General features: G+C 29.4%; 2 protein-coding genes across 2 annotated transcripts; one reads left to right on the top strand and one right to left on the bottom strand.

The window, feature by feature from the left end:
• Nucleotides 1–1,059: 1,059 nt before the first annotated feature.
• Nucleotides 1,060–9,736, top strand: LOC114124775 (uncharacterized). Its single transcript, XM_027988144.2, has 3 exons — nucleotides 1,060–1,390; nucleotides 1,531–1,958; nucleotides 8,989–9,736. Exons 1-3 carry the CDS (start codon nucleotides 1,180–1,182, stop codon nucleotides 9,577–9,579), a joined length of 1,230 nt encoding a protein of 409 aa, XP_027843945.1. The 5' UTR covers nucleotides 1,060–1,179; the 3' UTR covers nucleotides 9,580–9,736.
• A 4,706-nt stretch (nucleotides 9,737–14,442) lies between these two features.
• On the bottom strand, nucleotides 14,443–16,111 carry LOC126551983 (cyclin-dependent kinases regulatory subunit-like). Its single transcript, XM_050206412.1, has 4 exons — nucleotides 16,021–16,111; nucleotides 15,853–15,934; nucleotides 15,651–15,778; nucleotides 14,443–14,564 (listed from the first exon to the last, which is right to left on the bottom strand). The coding sequence occupies exons 2-4, from the start codon at nucleotides 15,912–15,914 to the stop codon at nucleotides 14,512–14,514; spliced, it is 243 nt and encodes an 80-aa protein (XP_050062369.1). The 5' UTR covers nucleotides 15,915–15,934; nucleotides 16,021–16,111; the 3' UTR covers nucleotides 14,443–14,511.
• Between the last annotated feature and the right edge of the window lie 756 nt (nucleotides 16,112–16,867).

The raw sequence follows: 16,867 nt of genomic DNA, 5'->3' as shown, positions 1-16,867 counted from the left end.
AATATTCTTTACCTATGTTATCTGTACCCACTAGTCCTATGGAGTATTTATTTATACTAATAAAAATAAATCTTACTTACATTTTAATAGTTTATGTTTACTTTACCCCTCGTTCTGATATTGCCAACTATAATATTAATTATGCCATAATACCTAACCTAACCTCGGTCACGGGCGACAATTATTTTCAGGAATTCACAGTGTTTGGAGAGAGAAGTTGCCATCTCCCGACTGGGCATGGCAGAAACCTAAGAGTGCCTAATAAAAAATTCTGCCAAATAGGCGTCTGAACTAGGCCTTTAGGGCCTACTCTCGAACTACCCACCATACGAAAAAAAATCATTAGCTTAAGTGTTAATTCTTCTTTTAAGAATGTTTTATTTTTTCTTCTGCTGTATATTTATCGTTTAAAACTGTTTTTCTATAATAATTTTGTCTATCTTTTTTTAAGATCAATTATTTGTTGTAACCATGTTGGTGAATATTGTTTTTTATTTAATTTTTTTGTATTATTTTTATCTTCATCTCTAAGTTTTCTACAATATTTAATTTTTTTTCTTTTTGTTCTAAATTAAATTTTTTATAACTATGGTAAATTACGTTTAGAGTACTCCTATTTCCGGCAGCCTTTTCCCTCTATTTTCGTTTGTATCCTTTCTGGTCAAGCTGTACCTACATGTCATCATGTTCCCGTGATTTACGCGTTTTAGGATTCATGCTTACGTGCAATGATATAACGCCGTCCGGATGACAATCATAACTGTTGCTATACTGTTTCCTATTAATTATAGGCCTAATATGTTGCTCTTAAGATATAAGTATATCCGGAAGGGTAGGAACTAGAAAGTCGGATCATTTCCAAAATTGATGTATAATTTTCCTATTTCATTACTTGTATTCTAACTGGTTTCCGACTTGGGTTTTCTACTATCTAAATTTCGTTTTGAGTATATTTACGTTAAAGTCTACATCATAGTACCTACATGTATTGTATTATTATATAGATATCAGTGTATCGTGCATGTAGCAATATTATATAGCTATAGTAACATAAGAGAAATAGTAATATTTAGAAGTAAATAAGTGATTCTTAAATAGGTAACTAATTTGCAATCACTCATAAATATATATTTTAATTTTAAAGACAGTTTTAAATTTAAAAACTAAATTAAAAACAATATGGCGTATTATTATGTCGAAGATATAGATTCATCTTTGATTGTGGTGCATATGATACAGACGTGTTCAAAATACTTCCCTGTACCCACAGTCACCGATGGAGAAGATCTGCAGTATAAACTTAGAACTTTGAATAAATTATACACTATGTGGATTGAAGAACAATTTAATGACAGCTCGTATCAGTCAGAAATATATAAAAGAATTTGCGGTAAATTATTAAAAATGTCTATTTCAAAGAAAAAAATTGTATGTTTACGTAATTTATGAACACTTTTACAAGCATGCTAAAAAATTAAGTACTTTATTTAGTGAATTATAAATCAAGGATTAATTTTTTTTTTAATTCAGAAATGTTTTTTGAAAACGTGTTTCGGCATTTACCACTGTATTCTTATACACCCGATGGTGAAATAAATATTGAAATGATGTGGGAATTGAAACAGCTGTATCCTGTTTACAAAGTATTTGCAGCATTTTTGAATTTAAAGGGCTTTGACGAAGAAAAGCTAATGCCATATGTAGGTAAAACATTCATTAATGCTTTAATACAAAGAATGGACAATAGTTGTATGGAAACCGAAAGAGATTGTGTGAAAAAAATATTATTTTTACTGTTCGAGAAAGCTTTTTACTTGAAAAGACACATACTTCAAGGCATTATAAATTCGCTCTTAAATTATGGTCACATATCAATCAACATGGGCGTTAAAGAGTTATTGGAACTATTTAGAACTTTAATGTATCACAAACTGGTCAAGTCACCTATAATAGCTAAGGTCGTAAAACAATAAAACAATTTTGTTACATTGTTATATTATGTATTAGGTTTACAAAGTGTTTTTTTTTTCAAGAGAAGCAATCTTATTTTAGAATAGTCTTATTTTATATATTATGTTTTTTTTAAATATTTTTTGATGAATGGATTTGTAGTCAACCAAAATTTTTCGGAATACTTATGTGTCACTAGCCATACAACTCTCCTTTATCTAAATTATAAATTTATAAATATCAATTAAATATAGCTTTTAAAATTACAGAAGTATTATTACTTGATGAATCTTTCGAAATTCTTCTTTTCTACATTTAAATTCTCGGTAAAATTGTATACTTTGGAATACGAAAATAAAAATGCGTGTTGTCATTTGAAAATTTTTTAAAACCCACCCTAACCTAACATTTTGGTTTGTAAAAGCTTTGATTTATTAGAAATACCTAACCTTATAATGTTTATATAATATAGGTATGTATCAACAAATAAAAAGTATACATTTAAAAACGCTGAAAAATCTTTCATACATTATTTAGATACCTATTTACTAAATATAATATAAACGATTTCACATCATAAAAATTTAAATAATGATCAACGTACACTCTAGCCCAAGAGTGGCGAACCTTTTTTGGGTCGTTCCAAATTTTTTCAATTCAAAGTTTTAAAGATTTTTTACTTACCTAAAGGAAATTATAAGTTCTAAGTTTAAACATAAAGTTATAAAGATAATATAAAATAGGATTTATAAAAATTTATACTACTTATTATTAGATAGGTATAAATTTTTTCTGTAATTTTATTAAATATTCTTAAATTTGTTATAATATATATTTAATTTTATGTATAAAAAACAATGATTATAATTTAGTGTGATTTTGGTTGCAGTTTTGTAGTAGATCAAGTTTTAATGTCAATAGTGTATTTTGTAATTTTTAATGAAACACAAGCAGTAGGTACTGGTTTCATCGTTCGAAACTTTTTTTCGTTTGATTTGATTAAACTAATCATAGAGAATAAACTTGTATAATTATAAGTTGATGAAAAAAAGAAAGTATAGAATGAGTTTCTTTTTTCAATGTATGAAATGTGTTTGGGAACGAATACCAGGCTTTCAAAATTTCGTTGTCTGTATTTTTCAACACATTTCCTTCAAGGCGATTAATTTGTATTTGTACCAATAGTTGTCTTGCATCGACAAATTTTTGTTTCCAAGTGTTACAAGATTATAAATCGATAACCTCTCAAATTAACCAATTTTCATCCATTAAAAATAATGTAAATCTAATTTATTGCTATTATTATTCCTAACCTATCAAGGAATTTTAAAAATTTAATATTACATTAGTTTTTTTTTAAATCTTTAAACCTTTTTATAAGTTGTTAAATTGTGTCTTTTATAATACTTAAAAACATATTTATATTTTCATCTAATTAGTTATTTCAAACTAAAAAACATTAAATTGCTCAACCAATTTATATCAGTTAATTCTATAAAACAATTGTGGTCTTCAGTGTTTTCTCTAAAATTAATTGAAATTCATGAAAGTATTTTACAAATTGTCCCATCAGATGATCTCTAAAAAGCCAGCTAACATTATTGTACATTACTAGTCCTTCGTGCATAGAATTTACTTCTATTAAAACTGTCTTTCGTTTGATGCACGTGTATTTATATACCTAATTGACAATTTTTGTTATAAGCCTTAAAATATTTTCACACTGAATAAATCCGTCTTTAGCCTTGAAAACCTAAACTTCCCTTAGCGCACAACAAATAATACAGTAAAAACAATTTAAGGGGTGACCAATTTGTTTTGAAAATAGCATAAAAAATCCACGATCTTTTCCAATCATACTTAGAGCACTATCTATAGTTATCGATACAATTTTAGATAATTCTAAACCAATATTTTCAAGCACATTTACAACTACTTCACATATTATATTTTAGGATAGACGTTATTATTTTTTTCTTCACAAACTTCGTCGATATTACAGAATCTAGAAATTATTGAAAGATACTCCGATGATGTTATATCTGTATTTTCTTCAATGCAAATAGAAGAAAACGTAATTTTATTTAGATAATTTATTTACTGACTTACGATATTAAAATTAATGGTTAGTATTCTTTTTTTAATAGTATTTCTGTTGATTGACAAGTCTTAAATACGTTGCACAATTTTATTTGTATTGTCCAAATCGTTAAAAAAAAGTATCGACTCAATCTAACCAAAGGATTTTAATAAAAACACTTTCACTAAATGGTTTTCCATGAAGAGTAATATATAAATTTTGCAACATCGAAGGTTTCAGAAATTGAGTTATTTGATATTTGAACAAATTTATCTAATGTGTTCTTTTGTAAAATTGTATTACATAATTCACATATAATATTATTTTGTTGTTGTTGTTCTTATACTTTGGGATTTGTCGGCCATTAAGACCATCTCGTCACACATTTAATTCTCCAGTTTTCCTTATCTAAAGCTCGTGTTTTCTAATTCGGTTCTCCATTCAGTGCCTTCGCGTCTTTTTTTATAATATCTTCCCACTTCAATCGAGGTCTTCCCAGTGGTCTTTTAATAACTGGGTCCTCGTCCATGATCATCCGTATTATGTTATTCTGGCTTTTTCTAGTGTGTCTGACCTACTGAAGTCTTCGGTTTTTAATTATAATTACTATGTTTTCTTTTTTGAATAGACTTTCCAGTTCATTTTTTTTCTTATTCTCCAATCTTATGGGGTGTACGCTCTATAAGTGACAAATAGATTTATTAAGGTTATATATAACTGTTTTTTCATTTCTAATGACAAGGATTGTGATCTTAGTATTTTTGAGAGTCCATAAAAGCACTTATTTCCTGATACATTTCTTGCCGCAATTTCTTTACCAGTTTCAATTTTTTCTGTTGCTGTTGAACCTAGGTACTTGACTTGTTTGTCTCTACTGAACTCATATCTACCCACTTTCATGTGCGGAAATATGGCAACGATATCTCTTTTTTCATGATCGTATATTCATTTTTATCTTATTTACCAGTAGTCTTACTTTCATAACCATTTCTTCTAATCAGGTGAATAGTGACATACGCCAACAGCTAAATCCGATTCTTATAGTTTAAAACCTTCTTGTGGTTGTATGTACATTTCACTTATTGATTTCTCAATTTCTCTAGTATTAGGTTAAACAGAATTGATTGACCTAACCCTAACCTAACCTTTCCCTGACTTAATTCAGATTTTATCAGTATTGGTTCTATTTCTGCAGCTTCTACATTGTTCTTAATGAATGTTTTTGTGATACTTATTTCAATTAAACTTATTAGTTTATGGGGTAAATTAAATTCTTTCAGAAAATTGATCAGGTTTGTTTTGTGGATAGTATCATACGCTTTCTTGAAGTCAATGAAAAGAGTGTGGATCTCTTTGTCAAATTCCCATGGTTTTCGGAAAAGCTGTCTGAGGATGAATATCTGATCCTATCGTCTAAATCCTCGCTGATAGTTATCAAAAAGTGAATGAGTTAACATATTTATGTTCAATAGTACCAGCAGATGGCGGATCATCTAAGGAGATTAGACATTGCGTTATTCTTAGGAGCGAAGTAGTCAGCAGGTTAATACAAATTTGGAAAGATAATCATATCTCTAGAAACAGCAAGTTGCGACTGCTTAAGACACTTACCTTCTCAGTGATGCTGTATAGATCTAAAATATGGACACTCAAAGTAGCAGATGTAAAGTGCATAAACGCCTTTGAGATGTGGGCTTATACATGGATGTTAAGGATTTCCTGGATAGAGAAGAGGACAAATTTTTGACTATGCTTAATGTGATAAGACTGGCAATAGTATGTATGTGGAGGATCTTATGTTTTTTAACCACATCATAAGAAGGAACGGTTCGAGCATGGAGAAACAGATAACAAAAGGTAAAAGAAGCCATGGGAGAGCACCAATGCGTAAGGTACATCAAATCAAGACCATCTGACTATCCCCAGAGAGAGAGACCATTCGATGGGCAGAAAACCGTGAACTTTAGAAAAGGATTGTTGCCAACGTTAAGTGATGGGTCACCAAACTTCCGTTTCAGGTTAGGTTAGGTTACCTTCCGTTTCAGGAAGATGGGCTTAAGAAAAAGAAATTATCTAAGGTTTCTTCTGCTTTACCTTTTAGCCTTGATAAGATGCTTTTTGAAAGAATCTTATACGTTACATTTAGAAGAGCTATTCCTCTATACTTATTACAGTCCTGTTCGTTTGCTTTTTCGTGTATTTGGCATATCCCATCTGTCCTCCATTCTACTGATAATTCTTCATTTGTCTGTATCCGGCTAAATTGTGTTACCACACTCTAAATGAGATTTCATACCCTCCTTGTTCAAGGAGTTCTGCTTGGATTTCATCTTCTCCTGATGGTTTATTATTTTTTAAATTGTTTATTTGACTTTTTACCTCATAAAAAGTAGGTTCTACGCATTCTTGAACATCCCCATTTCTTATTTTAAAAGGAAAGGTTACTTTTGGTTCTTCATAGTTAAGCAAATCTCCATAGTATTTCCCCTATTCTTTGGCTATATCATCATCTTTTGTTATCAGAGAACTATCTTCGTGTCTCAGACATCTTTCTTTCTTTTTGTAATTTCTTTTTAGAGATTATTTATACGACTGTATACATGTCTAATCTTATTGGCTTTGTAATCCAGTTCCGCGTTGTTCCTTATCACATTTTAAAACTTCCGAACAGGCCTTAAGTGTTTGTATCATTTAACCACTGTTGCCTTGATAGATTTTTTCTATGTACTGCACTCTCATAAATCTCATTCAACCACAGCTTTAATTTAAATATCTTTCCCTAGAGTCATTGTTGCTATACTACTTATAGTTTTCTTTATCTGTTCTCATTTTCTGTCTACTGTGTCGTCTAGTGGCTTCTGTTATTTTTGAAGTACATTCTTAATATTATCTTTAAAATTTTTTTTATTACCGGGTGTTCTTGTTTATTTATATCAAATCTTTCGCCTTTTTTTCTTTGATTTGTTTTAATTAAGTTTTTTAGTTTCACTTTTACCCAAATACCAAGTATAATACGCGATCAGAGTCTATATCCGCACCACGTAGAGCTCTTATATTTACTATACTATTTTTAAACTTATTCGTGACTAATACATAATCAATCTGGTTTCTATATTTTTCATCTGAAGAGATCCATGTATATTTGTGGTTATTTTTTCTGGGAAACATAGTGCTTTTTATTACTAGGCCATTATATGTAGGCTCTCGGTCTCAATATAACTTTTATACTCTTACTTCTATGGCCTGATTTTACGTTAAAATTTGTAAGCACAATTTTAATGCTTCATTCGGAGGAGTCGAACACATTGGCATAGTGTGGCATACAAATATTCTTTTTTCCCTTCATCCTTTTCTTTTGTGGGTGCATGTATATTAATTAATAATAAAATATTGACATTATCTATTTTTAGAGTTAAAGTTAATGGTCTTAGGTTTATATCTTTGAAATCTTTTACTGCATGAATAATCGATTTATGTAATCCCGTCTCTAAACTATATCCATTTTGACACTTAACATTAAATTTAGTTATTTGTAATATCTTAAATATCCGGACATCTTTCCATCTCACTTTCTGTAGGTCTACGCATTTCATTATATTATATTTTTCCATTTCTCTTAATAGGTCTAAAGCCATTCCGGGTTTTTACAAAGTTCTAACGTTCCATGTACCATAAAATATTTCAAATTTTCGATTTCCAGTCATTTTTCCATTTTTTCTAGTTCGAGACTTAGCATGTGAAGCTTGAACATATGATTTTTTACAAGGCAGGGTATTAGCCCTGCGCTTATCCCCAAACTTGGAAGGTCAGACTACCCCAACCACTTAAAGTCAATGTAAAGTTATTGCAATGTACTTTAGGTACATTGAGCGCTATTTTCCTGATACCGAACGACTTTTTTTGTTTACTTATCAATAGATTTTGTTAAAAGTGTATTATGAATAATGGCATGATGAAGTACGGCATACAAGTATAAAACACATTTTGAACATAGTTCAAATAAGGCTTTTTAATTTCTTGATATCATACCATACTTGAGTGTCCACTTTTGGAAATATCGACCTATTCTAACACGACATCTTTTTTTGACCATAACTTTGACTATCTTATAAGTTATAAAATGTAGCTTACCTTTAAAGTTTTTGGTAATGTACATTTCAACGTAAATTAATATCAAAAATTAAACCTAAACATTTAGTTTTTCAACCATTTTAATAATTTTGCAAGCTTATTAATTAAAAATGTTGTTTATGCCACAGCCGTGTTTTAAAATAGTGTTTTAATTTACCTTATCAACTACTTAGTGATGCCACAGTATTACAATAATATAAACATTATCTACAAAATATTATTTTTAATGTAGTTAAGTACTTTATTTTTATAGAGAATTAAATAAATATAGATACAAAATAGTTGAAAACTATTATTTTTCTAAATTATAATTTTTTTGGAAAATAATATTACTGTGCAAGTTAAATTTTAATTTTAAAATAATTGAACATAGGTAATGCTATACTACGGCCCACGAGAGATTAGTACCAAATTTCGACCAAAGCTCATCCGATTCCGCGCATCCCCAATTTATCGGCCTGGAGAAAGCGTTCCGGTGACAGTCTGTACGCTCAACGATATATCCATATGTCACTGTCATGGCACATAGTGAGGGAAATGGCCCGACTTTAGGTTAGCTCTTACCGACTCGCTACCGATCATTCTACATGCGTGTGAAACTACTGATCTTTCGTGGGTCCAAGTATAGGGTAACAGTACTGTGAATTTAGGCAAATGTGTTTTTACCTGTTTAGGAGTGTATAAAAAAATAAACTGCGTAATATTGAATGATTTTGAAATTGAAATTTATTTTTGATAGTGATGCTGTATGCTGATACCTTATAATTTACCATTGTATTATTTTATCGAATTCATGATTGTAGCGATGATGCCGTTGATTGAAATAGGTGTTGTTGCCGTTGATCAAGCATAACGAGCTATGCCATTATGCGGGACAATTACATGAGTGTTTTAAAACAGCTGTCCATGAAGTGGATGCTGGCTTGGGTGCATGGTTCGTGGATAACGTTATCGGTCACTGGTCGGCGTCCTCGGCCGACGTGCCATCGCTGTGCCAGACGTTGGCAGAATTGTATTTTCAAGCGTGTGACCAGAAGGGAAGACGTCAGACCCATCAAAGTGTAGTCAGGCACATTGTCAGCTGCCTGCTAATGGCGGTGACTGTTGATGGTACGACAGTAACCGCATGTCTGGCTTACACTGAGTTCTGTGACCGGTTGATCGACGACGCTGCAGCAAACGTTTGGGAAAAATGCGACAACGGTGAAGCAATGGAGCGGGTTGCCAAAGGATTGATCGCCATCTATCGATACCATAGTGATTACAACTGTGTCGACTACTCCAGGCGCCTACTGAGGAGACTAGTCAACGATGAACGACATTTGGTCGGTGACGCCTGTCGACTAACTGTCCTGCAAGTTCTGATTGAAGACCGGCCGCTGGCGATGATCGAAAACCTGGTCGATAATACGTTTTAAAACATTTTTAAATTATTTTAAACACATTTCAAAGTATATAATACGAGTATAATCTTAAAATCGGTGCATGTTAAGTGTGATTGCTTACTCCCGCATTCATATTTTCAGATTCAACAACGATCATGTTTAAATTAATAAAATCATGTCACAATTCAACTATTAGGCTTGTTTCAATTTCAAATTAATAATGGCGAAGTGCGTAAAAATAATATAAATATAATAATGAGATAAAGTAATTTAAATGAAAGAACTATTCCAGTGAATGAAAGAATTTAAAGGGCTTTTATTGGTACTTATTTGTCTAGTATTTGCTATTAATTAGAGTTCCAAAATGCAGAACAATAAATTGCCAGCTAACAAAGGTTAAATTTAATATACTATTTTAATTGGATAGATGGTTTGCATTTGTTCTGATCATTTCAATGAAAATCCAGGCTAATGCAATTTGTGTTCAATAAACTTGCTCGGGAGGGAACGGATAATATTATCTATTAGGCCTTGGCCCGGTTACCAATATACTTCGCACACGATTTAGTCTATTACTATTGGCCGATTAATGTGTGTGTATGTTACCGGAAATTTTGACAATTTATAAATGACGACAATTCCTAAAAGCGGAAGGAAATTTTATCATTTGTCATAATTTCCGTAGTTTATTAGGCAATGTTATCACTAGGGCCCGGAATTTAATGATCCAAAAATATATAAAAAATATACGAAAAAAAATACATAAAATGACATAAAAATATTAAAAAATGTATATTTTACTCTAAAAATTGATAAATATTGTTTTGATACAAATTATAATTATTATAAATTAATTAAATAAAACTATATATTATACACTGCAATTAATTTTTGATAGTTCAAAATTTATGTTAAATATTAAATAAAAATGACAACAAAGACCTTAAATTTTGAAATTATATTTACAAAATTAACTATAAGTACATAATTTACATTTTGTCTTAATAATAAATTTTTCTTTTTTGCATATTTATCATAGTATACCATAGCATTGTTTTTTATCTGATCAGATGTAACAGATTTTTCACCTTAAGTCAGTATTCTATTTATGTGAGTTATGTAAGAATAAATTAGAAGATTAGTAGCAGTCTTCAAAAATATATTAAATTAATCATGTTCTGGACAAGTGAAATAATTAGATGGTATACAATATGAAATTAAATAGTTATAAGACGCCTTAGAGTTACACTTGTATACAAATTTATCGAAATTGAGATTAAACATTTCTATTAAATAATTAAAAATATCCATTGCCACATAATTTGGATAACTCAAGTTGCAGTTGTCATATTGACGAGTTTCTATCATCATAATATTATGTTCTTTTAGTATTTGGTCAGATGCTGTAGTTTTCATGCAACAATTACAATTTTTTGTGAGCCTTTTAATTTTTTTAATGACCTAACCAGTAACATAGGCTCTGCTATTTGAATTCAGTATATGATGAAGTCAAAATCTTAAACGGGAGTCTTCAAAGTAATTGAATTGTATTCGTCGTCTACTAAATTAGTGTCATCAATCGGAATGTCATTGAATATAAACTCCTTCAAGTTGTTTGCCTTTTTCCGCCTTTTTCAGCCTTAACCTAACCTAACGATCCGCTGCTAAGGCATATATTATAGACGTTCAGCAGTACGCTGGGATCACACCTGTGTACGGCCCCCACGATATTTGTTGATATACCATCCGGACCCTCCGCCTTGTTTCTGGTCTTAAATCTGGCAACTGCCTCATTAACCTCGCTCACCGTGAACGGTACGCAGTCGTCTCCTTCCTCTATCCTGTCATCCATCCATTGTTGGTGTGTGGGAAATAGTGTATGAATGACCGACCTTAGCGTGTTGGCTTCCATCGTCGCAGTAGCGGGAAGCCCTTGGAGCTTCCGCGTGACCATCTTAGACGGTTTCCCGAACGGGTCTTTGTCCTCGGAGTCAATGAACTCCGTCTAGCAAGCATTTTTACTCCTTAGGATGCAGGTTTTTGTGTTGTTTTTTTGCTTCGCGGAAAGCGTTAGGAAAGCCAGTGCGGAAAGCCAGCTCCACCTCGGCGCGCTCGTTGTCAAATCCAACTGTAGCGTTTCTAACCTAACCCGGTTGGTAGCATAGTTAATTTAATTTGTTATTTATTAAAATGTTTCTTACATATTAACAAAGTTTTATATTTAATTATTCAAATTTTACACTAAGTATTTTTACCTTAAAAAAATAACTTAAATATTTATACTTTGTTTATACTAGTTTGAGTTTACTTAAATTTCAAAGAATTTTTATCATAAAGACACACATCTAATGAGTTGACATAATAATTTTAAATGATTAGATTTATAGTAGATAATAATAATAAAACAAAAAAAATACAATTTTTATAGAAGGAAGATGGGTAGACGCACAGCGCAATTATGACTGAGGATAAGTTAAACTTTAAAATGTACTTTATTAAATTTTCATACCTGGTCACCATATACATGGTCCAAAAACAGATGTCAAATATACTAAGTGTATATTTAATAATGTGATACATTTGAATAATAAACATTTAATAAAACATTTCTAAAAAAAAGTATAAATTAAAAATATATCAGTCTCATAAAACTATCATTTTTTTTCCTTTCAGAAATAAAATAAATTCTATTGACTAAAAATCAAACTTAAGATTAAAATAATAAAGCATAATGGATAGAATGGAACAATTAGCCTCAGCAATATCATTTAATATTGAAATACAATATCATTTTAATCCAGAGCAAGATGATAGGCATAATAATTTTACCAATTGTTATGAGTTATGAGTTTATAACTATCATATAGATATAATCACTGCTAATATGTCTATCTTAGTAGTTAGTACCATATGAGACTGATAGGATCCTAAGAAATGTAATAAAACGATTTTTATCAGAATCAGATAACCTAACCTAAGTCAACTATAATAATATCACAACTGAAACATATAGATAAGTGACTAATGGCTGATCAAACACTAGCTGACAGCCATAGATAATAAAGATATGGATAGGCTACGCCTATGTTAAATATATTTGAGGCCGCGTGCCTGGAGGGGAAGGCAATTGAGGCGTTTTTATAATGATAATTGATACTCTATATAGGTATACTTGTTTGGTCTCAACTGGACCCCTTAAATACCGCTGATAAGACCGATATGTCCTATCCATATCTTTATTATCTATGCTGACAGCATAATAATATTATGATAAATACTTTAGTATACAAATTATTATACTCAAGAGCCATATAAAAAACTAAAAAAATTTGGTAAGCCAAAGCATACCTATATTTCAATAAAAAGTTTTAGTTTTATAGAAATGCAATGATTATAATAAATAAATGAAAGTTTTTAACACTTTCCATAGTTAAGATAGTGTAAATGGATATTTAAAATTGGTAGACCTAAATATATATTGAATGTAGAATTATAAGTATATTTAATATGTATATATATTGTATTTTATAAAAACAAATAAAAATAAAAAATAAATAAGATAATTATATGATTTGTTAATCTTCACTTATAAATGTTTAATTTACTGGTTTTGTTTTTATATTTTTTGCTTTCCTATTATTATTATAATTATTACTGTATTTATATCTTAATGTAACTATTTTATCTATCAGTTCTTCATCTTAATGATGTATTGAACTATCTCTATCTTTAGCACAAGCCTAGCTTTTAAAGAGAGAATCAAAAACATAATATTGTAGCGTGCCACGTTTGAGCAACAGTAAGATGTAGTGTTTGAGGTTGATTAGTTGAAAAAATAAAGTTTGATAAAATATTTCTAAGTATTTTATTATTACAAAAATATTCTACGTCCAAATAATTAAATTAATTAAACTATGAAAAATATTCTAAGTCCAAAAAACACAATTATTGAACTGAGTGACGTGAAGGTGCTCGCTCTAACTCTGGTAAATCACGTCTAAAATGTGCCTATTTGGGACCCCCTTATAATATACTATCCAGAGACCCCCGCGATACCCACTGGTTTCTACTGGTCAGTGGCACGTGCGGCCTTCGCTTTCCTACGCTCTGCGTCAATCGTATAACGATGTACGTCAATCATATATTTATGACTTCCTGTCAAATCATAAGGATGTGTGCGATGAAGCTGTAATTAATTGGGTCACGGATGATGATTCACTCACGCGTCCTTACATAATTATTTGCTATAGGTATACGATTTCTCACATTTAACAAATTCGTGCACGATTAATTATTTGATTATTCACACGATTTTACTACTGTAAATAATTTCGTGCGTGAATAACTATTTGATTATTCACACTTTTGGTCTTTAACTTATTTGATCATTATGATCTACGTTTCGCTACCTATATGTTTTATATTTAGTATATGAAGTATCAGAGCATGTTGCAATATGATTTTATATATATATTAATTTGTATATTGCTGTTATTGTTATTAATGTTTTTGATATTAATAAATATTATTTTTATTAATATTAATTTTTTTTTAATAAAACTTTAAAATGTCTGTACATAGAAAAAAATATAATAACATATATTATTTTTTATTATTCCTAAGTAAATACAGTTTAAAATTTAAAATACATTAATTAAAATAAATATAAATTAACAAAAATTATATTATATAGTAAATATAATAAATTATAAATAAAAATTTAATAAAAGGTTTTGTATTGTCGACCTTTTTCCAACAATAAAAACTGAAACCGTGACTTTTTTTCCAATTTTTTTTTTTTTAAACAGACTTTTGATTAACTACAAAATACCAAATACTAGATACTAATGGTATTTTAACAAGTAATATCATAATATAGAAGAAAATCAATAATAATAATAATAGAAAAAAAAGTTTTATTTATTTTAGTATATGAATACAAAAATTATAATACATTTTACTAAGTTAAAATTCATGATTTTCATTTTTTAATCTTCTGAATGGTACTATATGAGGTTCTGAAACAAAAAAAAAAACAGATAATATAAAATAGTTTTTTTAAAACCTTATGCACATCTTAGTATTGCATTATTTATGGCATGAATTTTTTTTATTATATTGTGGTAAGAATATCTAATAATTATGTAAAAATTCTAAAAATGATTTTTAGATTGAATACAGCTAGGTTACGTGCCTATATAACTCAACCACAAACATTTTGTTAGACATGCAATGAACCAATGGAAAAACATATACTGGTAATTATTGTCAATATAAAATTAGGTTGGGTTATGTAAAAATGAAATCGAGTTATCATACTTTCATAATAAATTAAATATAAGTAAGCACATGTACGTAGGTTACATATTAAACCTTATAATACAGGTAGATACTAAATTCAATTTTGGCTCAGTTTTTTTCTTCATATTTTTACTTAAGTTTTTTTGAAATTGTCATATAAATTAATAATAACAGAATTACATATATAACATTTAGAAAATAGATATCAATAATAGTATCATAAGTCGATAAGTATAATAATTTAACAGTGTTAAACAATGTTCTATATTAGTAATATTAGTAACAATATAATTTACATTTGAGTTCTAATATTTATAGTTGATAAAATAATAAAATTATAGTAGAAGATTGTGTGAGCACCCATGCTAGGTTGGCGTACAGAAGTTGGGTCACTTAATCTGAAGTATTTCAAACTGCTAGCAAAATTTGTTGAATAAATCGATTAATTTTTATGAACTCAGTTATTGCAGATAGCTGGAAGTCTTTGTGAAGTGCATCATTACAAATAAACCATGGAACATTGTTCTTGGAATTTTAGACTGGTATTTTGTATATTAAAATTCAAAGTAAAAAAAATGCCTATAAAATTAGTCTATAAACAATGTGGTTGTAAGGGTAGTGTTATATAATTATCGACTGAGGCAACTAACTTATTAAATAAGTTCATAACTTCCAATCCAACATTAACAAAAAAAAAAAACCATGGAATTCAAATATTTTAGGAATCCATATATTGCATTTTGTAGGTAGGTATATTTAAAAAAAAAACAAACATAATCAATAATCAAATGCTAGATACATACCGGGTCCATGTCTCATGTAATGCTGCCAGCCGGTTGACATTTGAATGCCAAGATTTCGCCACTCAGTTTCAGTCATTAAATGAGTCTTAGGCATAGTTCTAGCTAAACATTCTGGTAAAATTACGTGTCTGCCATAAATCAAAGTCAACAGTTATTCAAATGCAATTAATTACAAACCAAAGATCATGCCAAACACTCATACCTGTAAACGTATGTATCATCCTCGTATTTTACTGAATATTTTATGTCATCTCTAGATGTCATGTTGGCTAAAAATCTATAATCTATAATAACAATAATAATAATTCATAAAGGTACGTGTAATGACTAATGAAATAAAACAAATAAAGGATTAATAATGCATTAATACCTAACTGATAGATAATATAATATAGTAGGTAACACGATATTAGATGATAAATTTTATATCAATAAAAAATGAAATAATAATGAAACCATAGACCATATGATTAATCATGAAAACTAGAGATAAGGAGGTCAAACCGTCAAACTCTACCACAAAAACCTTCCGTAAAACATAGCACACCAATTTCTCCACCAGTCTGCATGGCGGTCAAATCCAAGGCTAGCTGCTCGGGGCATAATTAACCCGTATTAGATAAGAGCATACTTGACTTTATTACTTTAAAAAATTATAACTAAAAAACTAAAAATCGAATTTAAATTATAATAACACTTTCGTATTCAAAGCAAATTTATCTTTAAGAATTAATTACAAAAATAGTATTAATGTTCTATATTTACGTAATAAATGTACGTATAAATATTAATAATGGGTAAACAATAAACAGTTACGTTTACATACCTATATAATTATTATTTATTACAATTTGGATACTTTCCTATTTTTTTAGATTCTGAACGAAGTGATGAATGTATTGATTTTACAATGGTGTGTGTTTTTTTTTTTTTTTTTTTTTGTCTGTGTACAGCATAACACGTTGACGGACAGTCAGAAATACCATTTTGTTCTACAGCCATACTTAAAAACGTCACTTTTTCATTACTGCTATAGCAGTGAAATTAATATTACTGCTATAGCAGTAATGCCTTAATACGCCTAATTTTTGATGTACATATGCCAAAATCATTAAATTACTGCTATAGCAGTATTATAATTTTTTATTAATTTTTTCGATTTTTGCCCTTTATTTTTATCAAAACATTTCAAAATAAATCTTTAATTTAATTACATA

Source organism: Aphis gossypii, chromosome X, assembly GCF_020184175.1.
Source record: "Aphis gossypii isolate Hap1 chromosome X, ASM2018417v2, whole genome shotgun sequence".
NCBI classification, from domain to species: domain Eukaryota; kingdom Metazoa; phylum Arthropoda; class Insecta; order Hemiptera; family Aphididae; genus Aphis; species Aphis gossypii.
This window is presented reverse-complemented; position numbering and strand designations above follow the sequence as displayed.